General features: G+C 36.0%; 1 protein-coding gene across 1 annotated transcript in view; it reads right to left on the bottom strand.

Moving 5' to 3' along the window:
- LOC127964695 (CLIP-associating protein 1) overlaps positions 1-20100 on the bottom strand; it is a 75361-nt gene that overhangs the window by 13119 nt on the left and 42142 nt on the right. Inside the window, exons 17-32 of the mRNA XM_052564975.1 lie at positions 19927-20094; positions 18550-18596; positions 18290-18460; positions 17389-17412; positions 16651-16758; positions 14769-14924; positions 12357-12464; positions 11399-11461; positions 10241-10344; positions 6489-6718; positions 6243-6306; positions 5911-5913; positions 3376-3539; positions 3195-3273; positions 2968-3111; positions 1314-1460 (exon numbers count right to left, since the gene is read on the bottom strand). Coding sequence (XP_052420935.1) covers positions 1314-1460; positions 2968-3111; positions 3195-3273; positions 3376-3539; positions 5911-5913; positions 6243-6306; positions 6489-6718; positions 10241-10344; positions 11399-11461; positions 12357-12464; positions 14769-14924; positions 16651-16758; positions 17389-17412; positions 18290-18460; positions 18550-18596; positions 19927-20094 — 1780 coding nt within the window. The remainder of the gene's footprint in view (positions 1-1313; positions 1461-2967; positions 3112-3194; positions 3274-3375; positions 3540-5910; positions 5914-6242; positions 6307-6488; positions 6719-10240; positions 10345-11398; positions 11462-12356; positions 12465-14768; positions 14925-16650; positions 16759-17388; positions 17413-18289; positions 18461-18549; positions 18597-19926; positions 20095-20100) is intronic.

Here is a 20100-nt window from a genome sequence, read left to right as displayed (position 1 = left end):
TGCCTTCATTACTGTACTATACATTTAAAAGAAATGTCTTCTAATACATACATATATATATATATATACATATATATATATACACACACACACACACACACACACACGCACACACACACACACTTACTTGTTTTCATTATTGTATTTTACAACAATATAAAGAGCAATGTGTAACATTTTAACAGATTTAGTACAACACTTATTCACTTTTATTTGTTCCCCACTAAATAATGTTATTTCACTAAATGTTTAGATTTGATCAAATTGTGCACTCATGATTTTTCTAAAATAACTTTTGCTGCTAAATATCCACTAACCTAGTTTTTAATAATATTTTTGTCATAGATTATGATTATATGTTTTTCATTTGTTATTTTTAATTCACAAAAGAGTAAAGATCAGGTCAACACATAAGTATAGAAATTCTACATTAATAAAAAAAAAACTGCACTGGTATCGGATCCAAGTCAGCCGATACTATTAATTTTCTGGATCGAATTGGATCTGAAAAAAATGCATCCATATGATTTACTTCAATAAAGATTTTCAAAACTGTTTGGCAAGATATTGTTTAGTTCACATCAACTATAAAATCTGACAATGGTATCCGTTTCTTTAGCTACAAATATTTTTCAGGCTCATCCATTGAATATTCTAGAGTTTAAAAAGTGTATAATAAACACAGGAAATTACACTTTCAAAAAAGTGATTGGGACTTTCATTTAACAGTTTCCCTATTGAGTATTTTTCAACTAACGGTCTGTCTCTTACCCCCTATAATGTCTCTGTTGCCACTAGTGCCACAAAAAAAAAAAAAAAAACACTTTTGTTTTTACAAAAAAGAAATAATATCTGACATGTATTCTGTTCATAAATTTGTGTTCAGAAAGATTTTTTTGAAATATTTTTTTTTATTATTTAATTATGTAAAGTTGCTTTATAGTGGCAGTACATATATTTACTTATTTGTACAATGTTGTTCTTTTAAAATTATTCAAAAAGATTCATAAAAAAAGCTGCACCACAGTTTTCACAAAAATATAAAGCAGCAACTGTTTTTTGAAGGACCATGTAACACTGAAGACTAAAGTAAATGCAGCTTTGCCATCACAGGAAAAAGGTAACATTAAAATATATTGAAAATGAAAAAAAAAAAAATTAATTAGCAGAAATATTTCACAATACAATTTTTTTTTACAGCATTTCTGATCAAAGAAATGCAGCTTTGGTAAACATAACAGACTTCTTTCAAAAACATCTAAATCTTTTGAACGGTAGCATACAATCTCATAAGAGATGAAACGAGACCTTACCACACTGCTGGTGTTGCTTGAGTTCTTCAGATGGCTATGCAGGAGCTTGGTGGCTCCATCCTGGAATGTTTTAGGCAGAGCGCCCAGCAGCATGGTGAACTCAGGAGTGTTCAGCTCAAAGAGTGAGATCAGCACCACCTGGGCGGCCTGCACAACACAGCATATATCTAATGAGACATAGTACAACTACTAACACCGCAGTCAACCGGAGCACACTTATACATGCCGAGAAATGCTGGCGGTGAAACTGACGTCAGAAAGACTGTGACTGCAGTGCTACTATCAACAGAAGACAACTGGACCTGTTATGGCACTTACACACTAGAGTTTATACTGTGATTTATGAGAGCAGGTGCAGCTTGATTCCTATTTGTCAAAAGCTCCATCAGAGCTTTCTCTAGTGTGTAGGTGCCTTTAACATCAGGGATGGGAATCAATATTAGATAATTTCATATTTCAACAGACCAACAGACCATGAATAAACTGTCATTTAAACCTGTATAAAATTGCATTATATAATTCTCGATGGCTAATTCTGCTTGGATAAACATAAAGAAGACAAACAAAATATCAGTTTTATCGTAATGACAACAGCAGTTTAACACAGGTGAGATTCCCAACCCTGGTTAATGTGACTCATATGTCACTCAATTTACAAAGAAATCTCAAATGTCATCTCGATTCAATTCTGTTTGATGTTATACACATGCAAGAAAAATTAATTCACTCTGTTATTCTGTGAGAGGAAACGAAAATATCTTAAGCAGTGGAGCATTGCAGCAATTAAGATACAAAAGGAAACTTTAAAAACACACTTAATTATTAATTTAGCATTAAAAAAAAGATTGCTGCTCTCTTTAGACTTCTGGAGAATTGCATGTTAAGAGATTGTATTCAGCAGTCACTTCACAAGGCAATGAGAGATTAGAGTAGAGGAGAGGGCACACGGTTAGGTGCAGCGGTTACGTGCTGGTTGTTGGTTAGGCCGTTGGATTGGCTCTACCTGCTTGCACCTCTCTTCCAGGTGACCCTCTCCAGGAAGTAGAGCTGTAGTGCTGGGCCTGCCTGACAACTCCTCACATGCCCAGTTATGAAGAGTCTGGGCCATCATGTCAGGACAGGTGGGTAACAGACAATAAAAGAGAAACTGATGACCAGTGCTTGCCTTTAGAAAGCAACTGATATTGGGAAGAAATGTCCTGCATCTGTTCATTGTGACTAACTGATGTCCAACCTATATTTAAAAACTAACAAACCAGTAACTGAAATGAAAAAAAAAAAAAAAAAAAAAACTATACCACATAAGTATACTACATGAACTAAAGCAAGTTGTTTTTCCTCTTCAAGCATAAACTCATTTTTTTTTCTATATAGTTTCATTTGAGCCATTAAAACGGCAGATGCGTCAAATACCACACAACAAAAAACATATATTGCAAATAAAATGCATGTTTTATTATGATTAGGATTTGTATAGGAAGGTTTAATAAACGAAAAATTTAGGTGGCTATTTGGAATGAGATGAAAGTGCTTAATAAAACATGATGACAGAAAAATCTTTTTAAATAAAAAACTAAATCTCATCTTATATTTTGAGGACCAATATAGCACTGATTTGTGCACTGCCTGCAAGCCCAACTCCAAGGATACTCACTTTTCTAACATCAGAGCTCTTGGGTTCAGTGGTCCAGGTGATAATGCGAGACACCGCTAATCTTGTCTCACTTGAGTTCACAAAGTCCGCAGGGTCCATCTGCCGTGCCAGGGATTCAATGTATTTAAGGATGGCCACCTTCACCTGCATAATGACACCAAGATAATAAGAATTATTATATAAGAAAGCTGGGGCTTCGAAAGCAGTCATGGTAGGCATCATCTTACCTTCAGATTGGGGGTTTGAGTCTGATCAACAATGAATCTCATTAGAATGTTAAACTGCTGGTCAAAGGGGAAAGACTCCCTGAGAGAAGGGGGAAAGAAGAGAAACAAGACATCAACCTGGTGGCACAAAAAGTTCTAAGCTTCAAAAAGAACAAAACTAGGACTATCGCTTAATACCAACCTTGTGACGTCCAGAGCCTTTTGGACCTTAGCTTGGACTGAGCCCAAGAGGTCAGCTCCCATTTTCTTCAGCAGCTGAGTGAGCAGTACAAAAAGCCAATCTTGGAGATCCTCTCTGTGCACGGTGATGAAATCCACTAGAGTCTCTAAGAACATGCTAAACACCTGGAATCAGAACACTGAACATCATGCCAATGCTGTGCTGCACATCTTTTTTTTATAAATGTACTAATGGATTTATACCCCTGTCTCACAATTACATCAGAAAAATATATTTCTACATTCTCTGATGAAAAAATGTAACATAAAAAAATTAAATCAATTCTAAATAAAATAGACTCTGAATAATTAGATTTCAGGATTCTGAAAGTTATAATAGCTAAATGAAAAACAATTCAGTTATTGATAGGTAAATAAAATAAGAAATATTTGGATTTGTAGTTATTTTAAAGTTTGTTTTGCCTTATTTTAAATTACTGTAAAGTCATCTTGACGTATCCTTGAAAAGTTTAGGAAGCCACTAGTGGGCCCTGGACCCCTGATTGAGAACCTCTCTTCTAGTTCAAGGAGTTCTTTGTTCATGGTACTTCTAAGTTTTTTTTTATTATTTAAAAAAAAAAAATATTTACTGTAAAAATTTACAGACTTGTCTGTAAGTCTATAAATCTGATCACTAATAACAATAATAAAATAATAGCACATCTCTCCTTAACAAACAGCATAGTTTGATAAATCATTCAGGGTTGTACGGCATCAGTTTCATGATTCTGTAATAATCTAGTATTTAGAGTTAGGGTTTTAAAAACAAACAGTTAACCCAGAGTATGAGCAATAATTATACTTTTGCTGGTTTTAAAGGGGTGGTTGACTACGAATAATTTTTTTTTAATGTTAGATAGTGTGTAATGTTGCTGTTTGAGCTTAAAGGGGGGGTGAAATGCTATTTCATGCATACTGAGTTTTTTACACTGTTAAAGAGTTGGATTCCCATGCTAAACATGGACAAAGTTTCAAAAATTAAGTTGTACGTTTGAAGGAGTATTTCTGTTCCAAAAGTACTACTTCCGGTTTGTCACAAGTTTCGGAAAGTTTTTTTCGAGTATGGCTCTGTGTGACGTTAGATGGAACGGAATTTCCTTATATGGGTCCTGAGGCACTTCTGCCGGAAGAGCGCGCGCTCCCGTATAAGCAGAGCACTGAGAGCACAACAGACGTTCACTGATCAGAGCAAGAGCGTCGCGAAATGTCACAAAAGAAGTGTGTTTTTGGTTGCCAGGGCAAGACAACCCTGCACAGATTACCAAAAGAGAAACAGCATTAAGGGACCAGTGGATGGAGTTTATTTTTACAGAGCATCAACGGAGTTGTGCAAGTGTTTGTGTTTGTTCCCCTGCATTTCTAAGATGCTTGTTTTACAAACAAGGTTCAGTTTGACGCCGGATTTGCACATCGTTTATTTCTTAAGGATAATGCAGTCCCAAAGAAAAAGGGTCACGATTGTGTGTTGGAACCGCAGGCGGTGAGTAAAACTGCTTCAAATATCTCCGTGTTATTAACTTAGCTATCGGCGCGTAAGCACATCAAGTAAACAACATGCCATGTTGTCATCAAACTGCACTTTCCACATGTACAGCTTAAAAAAAAAAAAGACGACAAAGTGGAACTTTGTCATTTTCCAAAATCGCTAAGCAAATATATACAGTTTCAGTACATACCACATAGAGACTGATTGCTGATGCTGCTCTTGTTCAGTTTCAGCCTCTGGATCTGATTCTGGATCATAAATATAAGCTGAATCTGACTGTTAGCCATGGTTTGTTTTGGTTGGTTTTGTCCTCACGGTGTCACAGCCATAGGTCACAGCTTCCAGACGTGCTCAACGCAAATTTGCAAACGATTTGCGAAAATAATTAATGCTATTCACGTGTATTTGGACTCTTGAACATTTTGAGTTTATCTGCTTCATTCCGTTTGAAATTCGCTTCATTTGCGCGTGAAATTAAATTAACAACAGATTTAAATGGGAGGGCTTTCTGCTAGTTGAGTTCACGCAGCATTGTGATTTCAACCACTATTTATTCAGATAATTTTCAAAATATTACTGTTATTGTGTCATGAAATGTAGTTTTAAAAGTATTTCAGGTGAGAATGTAGTTGTTTTAAACTCAAATTTGAAATACTGCCGGAGCACATGCTGTTGAGGTGAGGGGTGGGACATTTAGACGTGCACTAGAGATGGTTTAGCCAATCACAACACTGGACCAGCTAACCAATTTGAGCCCATTGCGTATTTCTGAGCGAGGGGCTTCATAAAAGCAGGAAGTGATCAGCACGTTTATAGTAGAAAGGACAGAATGGTGTGGAATAAAGGTAAATAATGCGTTTAATACATTTTAGACTGCACCCCATAAACAAAATCAAGCCAAGAAAAAAAAAACAAGTCAACTACCCATTTAATGTGAAGAATAAACCAATATATGTAAGAATAAAACATAATTAATCCATTATTAATCAGTTATTTGTAATATCCACTTACTCTCTATTGTTAAAATCCACACCAAGGCAGACCATGCAAACAACAGGAAAAACACATTCCATTAGTGCAATCTCATTACATTTTTGAGTTCAACACAAACACACTGTTTCCCAGACAAACATGTTGAATTTAACAGAATCCATAGTGATGAAAGCTACTTATTTAGTCTATTATAATCTGATTAATTTAGGATCATTTCACATGATGCAACACATTTTAAAGTAATCCTTCAGTCCTCTATTTGGAATGCTACCATTAATCCAGCAATTGTAAATAGATTAAGTGTGATCAAAGCAGCCATGGTGAAAGGATGCGTTCTTCACACAGGTTACCTTGCTGTGAGGATCTGCAAACATCCTGGTGAAGATCTCACATAGCCTCTTGAGCTCCACACGGCTGAAACGCACACAAATATTAAAAGCCTGGTCCCAATAAGAATGAGACAGAAGAAGCCTTAACAGCAATTGCAAGGCAACTGGGACTTTGCAGATGCATCTAATACACTAAAAGAGCAACAAAAGAAAACTTGCCAGATATCGACTGACTACTTTCTACTTGCTGACTCTGAAGGCCCCCACCTGAGAATGCGTTGGCTCTTCAGCAGGTTCTGCAGACCCAGCAGGCCCTCTTTCCTTTCTGACCAGTTGGAACTGGCGCAGTGGTTTAGCACCTCGGCGACATCCTCTGTCTGACGTAGGTAGTGAGGAATGCCTCCGTTACGGGAACTATAGGAGCGCTCTGAGCAGGCGCTGGATGCGTCGCTGTTGGCATCATCATCGGACTCGTACCTCCTTCTCAAAGGCTTGCGCTGAAGAGAGCATGGAGCAGATTAGCAGGATCAAGGGAAGTTGAAGAAGCTATCAGAAGATCAACAATGGGAATTCTTTTAACAATATACTGTGCTTTACTATAAACATATAGTAAGTACGCTGTTGATATGGAAAAGCCATGCAGCATTAAAAAATAAAAAAGGTTTAGGTATGTTTAACACCAACTTTGGTTACTTTCGGCCAAGTGCACATTGCAAAGTTTTAAGAGTGACAACCACGTATAAAGGTGGGAATGAATCCTCTAAAATATTGATTTCTGTGTGTACAGAAGAATCCAAGGGTCACTCCTAACTTGTGATGATCTTAACAATAGTTTGGCACATTGAAGCCAACACGGATGTAACAGTTCAATCTGATTGCAGCTGCTCTGTTACCTACACAATTAATTTTATTACACCATACATATATATATATATATATATATATATATATATATATATTAGTGCTGTCAATCGATGAAAAAAAATTAACTAATTAATCGCACAATTTTTTAAAATTAATCGCGATTAATCGCGATTAATCGCAATTAAAAGACTGAAACTTTTTGGATATGTTAATGTAAAATGTAAATAATTAATGTAAACTCAAGACAAAGAAACTATTTAAATTCAAAATATGATTGTTTATTGGAATTTTTGTTTAACTTGTAACACAGATTTTCTCATGTAAACAACATACCTGCAATAAATCATCAATATCCTCCAAATTAACTGTTGGCTTGAAAGCCATATTTATTACAGAAATAAAAACACAGGCATGTAAGTACCATTTGAATTTCAAAACAATCAATGCCAATAAAAAACAAAAATGATTTCCATGTTGAATTCTAAGTGGACTGCAAAAAAATTCCAAAGTATAGTCATTGCCAGTGCTTTAAGTGAGCCGGTACGCTCATTTGGACATCTGTTTTAATAGAGGTTTTAATCTTTTACCTGCACTGCCGATTTTCAGAGCGCCCTTCACAATGCAAGCTTCCTAATTCATCCCACCCAGAGCAGAAACTACATTACCCATTCACCCTTATGTTATACAAGTGAATAGCGCATGTGTCGCATTTCCCACTGTTAAGTGTCAACAACTCATCGTGGCCGGAGAAGGTGTGTGAAACTCGTTGTGAGTTATACTAAAGCAAAATCTTGAGTATTTATTGTCTGATAAACATTAAAAACTGTCTGCGGAGGTTGAGTCGTCCTGCAGCCCCCGCTGGCTGCTCATTGGCTGCAGCATCTTTTTTCTAAGTTCTAAAAAAATTTAGATATTCATTTATCTAATTAATCTATAGCCTATCCACAAAGACAATATGATCTTTTTGTCCCCTTTTTGTTTTAAAGCTTGATGAAGAGAGAGAGCGCAAGTTGCTGCAGCTGCGAGGAGGACAGTGATGCACGCGTACAGGAGTGATTGACAGTTCGCGGCACTGTGTACAAAAAATACTCCGCTACACAATTATTTCGTTATTTTCATTTAAGCTTATTAACGTTAGCGTTACAGAAAGGTCTGATTTACGCACTGTTACAGTCATTGTTTTTTTTTTTTGTGTTTTTTTAAATGACATTTGAGTTCATGATTTTAATGTTGCTGTTTCTTGTGGCAGACTAAATGAAGAGTAATGTTTCTTGTGGCAGACTGAAGAGTAATCCGGCAGAGTTTTATACTGAAACTTTCCGTCTAAAAGTCCTTCCTTGGTCTTATCCATATTTCTTTGCACGTTGAACACACATAGGCCGCAACTGGAAATAAAAAAAAAACTGCAACCGCGTTAATTGCGTTATTTTTTTTTAACGCGTTAAATATTTCAAATTAATCGAATGCGTTAACGCGCTAATTTTGACAGCACTAATATATATATATATATATATATATATTTATTTATTTTTCACAAATAAATATAATTTAATAAAAATATAATTAAATAGAAAGTAAACAATGTAACCAACAGGGCACTGAGTATTCTGGGAAGTTTGTGTTCATTGGGAATCATATTTTTCAAATAAAGCCAGGGTAACACTCATTTTACATACAGCACACAGTGAAAATGACATGAATATGAAAGCGGGCAAATGCATAAAGCGCAGCATAATTTGAAATCACGAGTTTAATGTTTAAAGTATTTAATTCACTCGGACTGAGCATCACATGGAGAACACGCGATCATGCTGGATAAAAAGGCACATTTCACAAGATCTCACAGCTGGATTCGACAAAATTTGCAAGGGTTGTGAAATTAAATGTTCTTTAGTCATTCAAAGATTTGTTTGAATGATATAAATGCTTGTTTGCTTAATGCTGACAGAAAAGGAGAAAGTATTATAATGTTTGCCTTTCTATTACCAATACTATAAAAGCAATTGTTACAATACTTTTTATATACATTAATTTCTTTATTTAAACGTTGTATTGGATTATTATTGGATTGTTATTGGATTAGACAGACTTCTATCCGTATATAGACAGAACTGTTAACGACAACAGTGCACGCTCAGACACTCCCTATCTCAGCATCTTCAAAATAAAAGTCCAGCCTCGAACACATCAGCCAAGCAGAAAAATGTATAGACCAGTGCTGATATTTTAAAAATGCCAAATATCGGCTGATTTATCAGCCTTGGTGATATATCGGTTGACTACTTGTCATGAATAATTCAAATAGGTCACAGACAATTTGGAGCAGTTGGCAATGCATTAACAAACACTTAAGTCCCTGTTGTTAGTACAGTGTGCGCAGATGATGTAAGTGAAGAGTGTGGCACGTTAGCTGGATACATCTACATATGCAGTAAAGGGAATGTGGATGCTGATGCATAACATCTGCCCTCTTTACGGCTTAATCCTGCTGTGCTGTCATATGTGAATTAAAGATAATTTACATTTTCCAAAACAATAACACTGGATGACATAAACATTAAAAAATGAAGAGATTAATGCCAAACTGATAGCAAAATTAGTGAAATGTTTCTTGTGGTGCTTGTGTAGGGAAATGGTGGGACTGTGCAGAGGAGATGGTAATTTAACAAATTAATGAGAGAAGTGCATATGTTTGTGGTGCACAAAATGCTCAATATTTTCTTGACAGACCACAATGTCATTCTGATTAGTGATTAAAAATGGAAATACAAGTAGTATATAAACAGAAGCACTACCTTATTTCTGGAGTCTCCTAACAGCTGAAGACAACCAAGAAAGGAAGAGCAAAGAGACGCAGAGATTTCAAAAGGAGCAAAGTTGTTGCAAAAAAACACACACAATCTGAAAACTGCACCCTCATAATATAGCTAGGCAGTTGACATGTAAGGACAAAAAAGGTTTTTTCCAACACATAAAAGATGAACACTTCTCATTTCCTAAAATATTCTTTTTCTGTGGGTGTTTTTAGGGCCACATTTGACAAATAGTTGAGCCATACAAAAGAATCAATTCTGTTATATTAGATCATTTAATAAGAATAAGGAATATGTCAATTCATCTTATTCGTATCTGTGAGAGGAGACACAAATTCTTACCAAAGCATCAGCTACAGCAGCCTCCACTTCTGTGCCAGTGTTCAGCACCCTCATAGCATTGACAGATGCAGAAATGCGAGCCTGATGGATCAGGCCTAAGCGATCTGTAGGGTTTGAACACGGGATGAGACGGTGAGAATGGAAAACAATTAATTACTAAATACTTACCTTTTACAACATAACTTCAAATTCACATCATAAACATATTTTATTCCACCAATAAGGCTAATAATTAAGAGAGACAAAAAAAAACTTGAGGTTGACATGTAGAGATTGAGAGAATCAAGACAGTTTGATACCACCCAACACATAACATGAGACACAAGTTCAGAAAGGACCGAAAAAGAACTAAGGTTGCTTAAAAACTCAAAGAAGGTGAAAGTGTGTAATTTCAGAATTTCAAACACCCATCCACCATTAGTTTACCAATCCGAAACCTCTCCAAAACTGATGCTATCAGTTGAGCCCGTGTTATAATGTTTGCCCAATTCGGCAGACTGAAATTCTGTTTAGCATGGCTCTAGTGGCCAGAAATTACACATTTCACCTCTAAGGCTACAATGATCAAAAGTAAGATGATTTAATTAATAAGCAAATAAATAAATGAACCATACTGCTTTCATAAAGTAGTTTCTGGGAAAATCAAGTGCCAAATGTATTTGATTTATGGGTCCCACAAAACAATGATTAAACTAACACATTCCAAAAAAAAAAAAAAAATGAAATTCTTCAATGCTCACAGCACCAAAAAGGCAAATAAAATAATCTTTTTAAATTCATTACCAGCAACACAAAGGTTTTTTTCTTTTAATTAACTGTATATGGCAAGAATACAAAACGTCATATATGTAACGCATATAACTGAAGTGATTTTTGCCAAACACACCACCAACCAAACAGAAACGCAAATGCAAATAAATGAACCTCAAATAGGATGGATGCTGATGTTTATGGTGAGAAAAGAGAGCAAAGACACTTAAAATATAATTTCACAAATGAACAGATAATTCGCATCTACGTCTGACAATAACATGAAGTCTGAAGATTGTAGCTTGAGCTGGCAAAAAAAAAAAGAAAAAAAAAAAAAGGATTAAATATGAATGCATGCTTGTGATTGGCCCTGTCTGGGGGGGCCAGGGGAAGGGTCATGCAGGTCACCTGACTGGCCCACGGGTTCAGCCGTGGACAGCGCACTGGTGGAGCGAGAGTGACGTCGGGAGGCTGCAAGGGGACAGGAAGAGGGGCGACACCCCAGGGACCGTTAGTGCTACACTTAAACACTGATCAACATCCGTGACAGTAACACGAAACATCCAACATGCGAAACATAACTAGTCACTACACCAGTATTTCACACGAGTGTGAAACAGACCATAGACTTATCCATCTCCCTGCTATAACACAGACCACATTCACATATGCTGGTAGCAGATTAGCAATGACTACACAAAGTAATATGCATTACAATCAGTGTTATTTTAGCATTGTTAGTATTTATTAATATTAAAATGAGCTTTTATTTTATATTAAAAATTTTTGTTCAAGTTTTATTTTATATTTCTATTTCGCTTTCATTTATTTTTATTTTAGTAATTTCAATAATGCAGTTTAAACGTATTTTATTTAAGTTAGTTGTAAGGCCACATTTTTAATTCACTATTTGATTGAAAATGTACTTTTATTTTACAAATCACACTTATTTAAATTAACAATAAATACATTTAATATTTTAAGATAACAATAGCAACACTGATTGCAATACTGTGCTGTGATTGTTCCTCCCTGTAAAGATGTTAAAGATCAGACCAGCTGTTTTATTCACAATTTAATACGAAATGCCATATAAATCCATTTTTATGGACAAACCATCCAAACCTTTACTAGATGTATTAACAACCTCAAAGACACAGCGGCACAGATTATTAAAGCACCTCAGAAACATATTAGTGCATGCATAGAGGCAAGCAAACAATAGTTCATATGCCACATACTAGGAATAATGACCATAAACTGAGGCCAAACAGAATCAGAGGGAGAAGATTTGTGATAGTGAATTGGAAAGGATTGGATGTTGCTGTTGTTTTGACTCCATCAGCCACTTCTGTGCTCTACTCACCAAGAGGAGTGAAGCCCCGAGCGGGGCTTGTGTCACGACTGCTCTCGCGACTGGTGTCACGGCTGCACCCCTGACTCATGCTGGGGCGGGGGATGCGACTGCTCCGGGCTAGCGTGCGATAGGAAGAAGTGGCAGGAAGAAGAACTTTACCACACAGCCTGGCTGTTAGAACACAAGTTAGGGCATTAGTGAGGCCGTGGAGTCAGAGAAAGAGGGGGGAGGATGGGGTTGAGTTGGCCATTCCTGGTGTCCTTCTGCTTTAGAAAGGTTAAACATTTAAAGCACAAGGCTTGAGCTGAACATTTTAGACTGACAACATTTAGGGAGCTTCTGAACATGCAGTGTTAAAGGTGCACCAAGTAATTATCTCTAGATTTATTTGTTTTCTCAAAAATGATCAAACGACCAAAGCCTTACACTTATAATGACACCTATAAATTATATTAAAATTATTAGAAGCGACACTGAAGACTGAAGTAATGGCTGCTGAATATTCAGCTTTGCTAATATAGGAATAAATAGACGATAAATACAGGAATATATTTTGATATTCAAATTTAAAAAAATTGTTTTAACTTGTAATAATATTTTACAATATTAGTGCATTTTTATCAATTATTTGAAGTCTTGGTGATCATAAGAGACTTTCAAAAACTTTGAAAGATAATTTATTGCCAGTAAAAATAAGATGTCATTCTATTTTGAGAATAAATCAGTTATCTTGCTGCTATAAATTTAAATTGGGAGTTTGGAGAAAAATGATTATCAATGCATGAATTAAGCGGTCATAAATCAACACTGACAATTTCTGACACAGGTATCCATGCATCACTTTTGAAAAATTATATTCCTGCATGCTGTTTTTGGATTGGTGATAGGTGTGCTGCGACGTCTTCATTCAAATTTGATAGTTGTTTTATTGCATCACTAGTCTTTTGCATAAAGTTACAATTTACGTTGTCATGTGACTAAATATATTTACTCATGTCACCTCAAATCATTGAAAACAAATAAATTATTGCCATTTTGTCACTACTAATCGTTGTCAGTGTGAACACCACTTCAAGAATCTTTTTTAGGCCATTGAAAAGTCTGGAATCTTCATCTCAACATGAAGAAATAAAACATGAAAAATGAAGCAATATTAACTTTGCGTAAAAAATTGCTTGGTGCCTCTTTAAATAAAGACACACACAAAAGACTGCGTTAAGCTTTAAAGCATTAATAAACAACAGGTAAATAATCGCATACAAAAGACAACAATGAGTAACCACTGAGCCTGTTTTGGAATTAATACTTGCATCAGCCATTTAAAAGTGAATGCTGAGCTTCTTTCACACAGTGGAAAGGCATTCCATCTGTTTGCACTAGGGGTGTCCCCAACTAAGGATCTTCATAGTCAAATCAGTATTTTCAATTCTTGCCGATATTCGACTGTTAGTCGAATCATATGTTTGGGGGCGGGGCAAAATACATTGAGTCAAGTCAGACATTCGACAGCTATAATTACTGATGTTAACACACACACATGGAAAATGTGTAACGAATGCCTCGCATATACAAATGGGGTAAATAATGGATTTAACATTAATTAATGCATTTGGTAGCAAGTTTTTAATCAATGGGATTAACTCATAATTTCATATAAAATATGCTTTGTTATTTATACAACATAATGAAATGTTAATATTAGGACTTATAGACAAAAAGGGCACCACACATTTTGTGGATGCAGTCTTCAAACCGGCTGAAATGTTTTTTGAAATCACTTGTTACCTACCTGATCGAAAAAATCTAGTCTCTGTCTGTGTCAGTTTGAGTCTTGTTAAAGATTTAAATCCCTGCCACCAAGAAGCTCCTCTGTCGGTCATGGATTATGGAAAGTGAAACATAAACCTACAGGTGTGGTTGGATTATTCACACACTTTAAAATATTTATTTGAAGTTTCTTTCTTCACAGTTTCATCATAATAGGCTGTATATTAACTTACTGGGAGAAAACCGATAGTTCTATGAATATTCAACTAAGACTGGTAGTCGAATCAGGCTCCTCGAATCAAAGCATTGAATCATCAACTATTCAGGGTCACCCCTTATCTGCACTAGTCCAATTTAACAGGATTTACAGCAAACATTGATTCAGCAAATGACATTTAAGAAAGTCTTCTTTCTTTGTCAAGTAAACTCTGAAAATTCCTGCCACCCATGCTTACCATGAGGTCCTAGCGTTTCCAAAAATATTTAGCAAATAATCTCCATGTTGTAATGCATATTCTGAAGGAATCCCTCAAAGAACTGGTTTAGGTCCACTTGTATTTTGTAAAGATTGTTTTTCGTATGCCAATGAAGTGTATATTGTATGTTGACATCCTTAGTGTTAAACTCTGAGATGTAAAAATGTGTTGCTCCTACCTATGCCCAGTCTGCTGGGGCTGGTTTCACGGCTGCATCCCTGGCTTTTTGGGACCCTTGAGTACTTGTCTGAGGGAGTTGTAGGGGCAGTGGCTCTAGGAATTCTGCCATACGCGTGTCCCAAAAGCTTCCCTGGAGAACTGGATCGGCTGCCGGCTGCAAAGGAAAATACTATCAGGACTACTGTAAGTAACTTGGTGACTGATTATTTACCAATCACCACTGTGTCACCTATGCTTTGTATCAAATTTACATAATTCAAAATAAATAAAATAAGGCACCTTTATTTTGTTTACTTATATTATATGATGATTTAATGTTACCATGATTGCAAAAAAATTACAAATTGTTTTGATTTTAAATAAATGTTATTCTTTTGAACTTTCTATTAATAAAGGAGTCCTGAAAAAAAAATCTATAATGAAGGATTACGTGACACTGAAGACTGGAGGAATAGCTGCTGAAAATTCAGTATTGTATTAAATAGTATTTGCCCAACAATGGTTTGAAAACCAAAACAGAGCAGTTATTTCAATACTGTCTATAAGCCTTCCTTTATTCACATGACCTGGCTGATAAGAAAAAATCTCAGGTTTAGGTGAACAAAATCACGACAAAGAAAAATTTGATGTGTATGCAAATATATGAAGATGAGACCTCGACTCTGATGAAATACATATAAACAAAGAGACAGACAAACAGAGTGAGCTAGGATTAATCCAAGTTAGCTTGGGTACAATTCGAGCTGCAGGGAAAAAAGTAATCTCTACAGGCATGGTGACGTGACATAATACAGGCTACAGACACATTTGCAAACACATACGGACAGACATCAAAGCAAAAACAAATACCTAACTATCGTAATGTCTGACCTCTATTTGAACAGAAATAAAAAGATTAAGCTAAATCAGGACATGCAACATGATGGCAGACGTATAATTCATGCAGGGTTGGCATTGAGGGTATTAACGCAGCTTTATTCTGATGAATGGGGCTTACCACTAGTGGGGTTAGCAGATCTGGATCCTTATGTATGGAAGCGAGGCAACGGACAGGTGAAAAGTAGCCAGTTACAAAAGACGATTGATGTGACTTATGGTTACCCGGCATGCATCAGGCAAGATGTTGATTATTTGTTCTCTAGAAACTTCAATCTACACATTTTATGCCAAAGAGTGGCTTTAACTATAATTATGGAATAAACTCCAATTTCAGAAGGATGCCAAACTTGGTTGTGAAAACATTAAATGCAAAACTGACAGACACAAAAAGAAAGATGATAGTGGTGACAGACCAGTAGTTATCTATCTGTATCTGAGCTCCTCACAATAAGGTTGAAGCTTCAATCTGTTGACCTTAGGAAGGTGAATTTCATGAAAATGTGTCTAGGTACCATTTCAACCCCCACAAAAAAATAAATAAAAAATAAATATATATATATTTTTAAAGGATAAATATTTAAATACATTACATTTTAAGTTATTTTTTATTTATTCAAATTAATTTCTTCATTACACTAATAAAATGAGAGCTTTAATATTATTATTATTATCATTTCACAAATCTAGAAATTGTGATTTTATGCCAAAAGAAAGAATTTGTGGAGTGATAGTGAGACATGAAATTAACATAGCTGTATATAGCAACTTAAATATACAGTTTAGTGGCAATTATATAGAAATATATGTGGCAGCTGAATGTAGTGACAGCATAATGACTAATCAGAATAAAGTATTATAAAGAGCCGCGTAATGGTGTTTGTTAATTTCATTAACAAACATTAACATTGCAGCATATAGACAATATAACACTAAAGCCATGGTAGATTATAAATAATATCATGCTATGGTTCTTTAAAAAATCCATCCACACAGACACTTACGTTGGGACTGGGAGACCACTTTAGCTCTGCTCCGACCACGGCTGTCTGTAACAGTGCTGTTGGTGCTGACCGTACTGCCCGAGCTCTGCCTTCTTGTCCGAACACGACCTGTAGAGAACAAAATAAATAAATTAGAGCATGAGATGAGGTAACAAATGCCTGAGAGGAAGGGAGAGATTTAGAGTGACTGACACGAAGAGAAACAGACTGAAAGGTTCAAACAACAAGGGATCCTGAGGACAAACAAAGAGATTTCCCTGATGAAAACGATCAAAATATACTGGCTGAAAGGAATTACATGACATGCTCTACTGAGAAGACTGGTGGCTGGTGGCACACAGAATATTATGAAACTGCGCAAAACAGCAATTTTATGTGCTTTAAGCTAGCCTCAGAAGAAATCTTAAAATTAACCAGTACCACAACTGAATACATGGTTCCCACACATTTGACCAGTTAAATTCAATAACCTTTTTTAAAGCATACAAGTACAAACGACACAACAGATCATATGAAGTACAAGGCACCATTTTCATCTCACTTAACTACTGTTATTATTTATTGTCAAGAGGAGGGGGGATATATCATGCATACAGGTCATGCAGACCACTAGCAAAGTCAGATCGCTAGGTGTACAGCTGTTTCTTGACAAATGAGACAAAAACACTGCTCGAATCCCTCCGACAGCACAGAGGGTGGACATTCACACTCACACACACATATACACATACTTCTTACCATCTAGTTTACCAGATGCACCGTCTTTGGGGCAAAAACAAAAACAAAAGCAGGGGGAGTGCAGGGTGGAGGAGAGGAGAGGCATAAGTTAGAGTCAGTTAAGCCCATGGAAGCGTGGAAGACAGCGATCTGCTCAGAAACAGGCCTTGCATGGAAGCACACGGGAGCTAGTGAGTGTGACTGCGGGTAAGGAAATAAAATCTCTTTGATAATTTTTAAGGAATCATGGGATTAGAAAACGGTACAGAGAAAATATTATACAGACAGCAGTAACAAGCAAGTCAGTGGTCAAACATTAAGTGGTGAGTTGTGGGAAGAATATTGATCATTTCTCACAAAGAACAGATGCATTATCAAGCTTCAATGTTCCCCAAAAACCAACACGGAGAAAACCAGTGATAAGAAAACTGAAGTTTACACTGTAGTAGTGCACAAGGTTTGGCTTATTGTTTTCATAAAATGGCAGAACAGGCAAAATTACAAAGGAAAAAAAGACATTATAATCAATACTTAACCAAGAAATTATAAAAGACATATTGAATAAATAATTTTGTATTATTATTATTATTAAAATACTATTATTCCAGGAAGTAATTTCTAAGTTACTTCAAACAAACAGTCTTATCCAATCAGAATTTGAAGTCATAACTTCATTCTCGCTCTTAAAATAACTAGACTAAAAAAAACACAAAAAAAAACCTTAAGGGATAATAAATCTGTGGCACACACTCGTCGTTTGTTCCTCATCACAGAGCAGCTTAATAGCATCTATGGTGCTCATCAGTTTTATTAATGGGCCGCTGCAGCCATAAAAGCCACTGATTTTTATGGCTGTTGTATGAAAATTCCTAATTAAGGATGAAAGAGGAGAAAAGATGGATAGAGTGTGCTGGGGTCTCACCCAGGGAGGCGTAGGAGCCTGGAGGCAGAGCTGCAGCGGAGCTGAAGGGAGATGGGGAGGTTGCGGTGGACATGCGAGATTTGGCACTGGAGGCTGCGTTCACATCTATGTCACTGCGGGAACGCTGGAGGGCACCAGGGGTAGAGGACACTCTAGAGCCGATCACTTTACCTGGGGAAATGTTACACACACAAGATTTACAGACATGGCAAAATGGCATGTTTGTATATATATGTGCCAAAAAGTGTTACTTTACTTACTTCTTGTAACAGGGCCTCCAATGACACTCTTCACTGACAGCGGTCGACTGCAGGAATGCAGATTAAAAAAAATTAGCGACTCGAATGAAATGAAATGAATCAGTAATTTCAAAAAGATATATCTGAACATTTTTCAGCCTTTTGACAAATTACAATATATTTTACCAATATTGTTGCCAAAAAGATTTTCAACTTAAACAGTAAAAATCTAGTTACATTTACATTTATTCATTCAGCAGACGCTTTTATCCAAAGCGACTTACAAATGAGGAGAAAACAGTTAAAACACAAGTTTAAAAATAAGCCTTTCTTTTTTCTAAATGCTGTCATCCTCACTTATTGCAAGACAAAGGATTTTAAAACTACTTTAAAGACATGCTATTTTGGGAATTTAATGGCAAAATAATAAAAACACATTAAAACAATACTCAGAATATTCACAATTATTAATTTATTAAAGTAAGACAAGTGTGAATGTTGATTGAATCTACAAATCCTAAATCACAATCAAATTATAACATTCATTTGCTTCTTCTTGGTCACACTTTTTCTTTCAATTTTTGTGATTATGACACAGCAGTGTTTGCTGGTTTTTTGACGGCACAGCAGATTGTGATCATTAGAGCTGTCACTCATCACACTGGTGCTAATGCAAGCTGATCTCGATGCCTCTGAACAACAAGGACACAGTGTAACAGATGCTGCAGTCTAATATTGAAGATGAGATCACTGCTTCATATCCAGAGGAGACTCAACATGCTAGAAAGCAGTGTCATCAATCTGTGCACGTGGTCCATCAGCCAACTGGCAAATATTTCACAGATTCCAACAGCGACAGCCATAACTCTCAGATTTTGTTAGCATGAGATAGCAGACACCACAGAGACAACATTATTGTATAAAACCGCTGAACTAAATGGTTATATACAACATGTTCAAATGTTTAGGGTAAGTAAAATATTTTTGAAAGAAGTCTCTTCTGCAGACCAAGGCTGCAATTATTTATTATTTTTTTCATTTAAAATAACTGTTTTCTATTTCAATATATTTCAGCATCATTCCTCCAGTCATAAGTGTCACACGGTCCTTCAGAAATCTTTGTTGTTGAAAACATTTGTGCTACTTAATATTTATTTTTGCGCAAAACTTTTTTTTTTTTTTTAGGTTTTTTGATGAACAGAAAGTTCAAAAGACTGTTTTTATTTAAAAGAAACATATTTTGTAACATTATAAATGTCTTTACTGTCACTTTTAACCCAAACATTTGTACGGTAGAATACAGTATAAACAGCTATTTGTGAAAATATAGTCAAAAAAGCAATGTAGATACAATGTTTGCTATTATATTAAGTCTTCTGTAATGTGTGCGAGTCTTACTTGAGGCTCTCCTGCGAGCTCGAGGAGGAGCGGTCAGACTGTGGCAGAGACACTATACTGTCCGAGCTCTTCAGGTGAGACTGGAGGGCCTTCTGATAGCTCGACTCCAATGCCTGAAACAGGTGCTCTGCCTCTCGACTGAAATGGCCATGGAATCCCCAGTAACATCTATAA

This window comes from Carassius gibelio, chromosome B9, assembly GCF_023724105.1.
Source record: "Carassius gibelio isolate Cgi1373 ecotype wild population from Czech Republic chromosome B9, carGib1.2-hapl.c, whole genome shotgun sequence".
NCBI lineage: Eukaryota > Metazoa > Chordata > Actinopteri > Cypriniformes > Cyprinidae > Carassius > Carassius gibelio.
The sequence above is the reverse complement of the archived record's forward strand: the minus strand, read 5'-3'. Positions and strand labels throughout refer to the sequence as shown.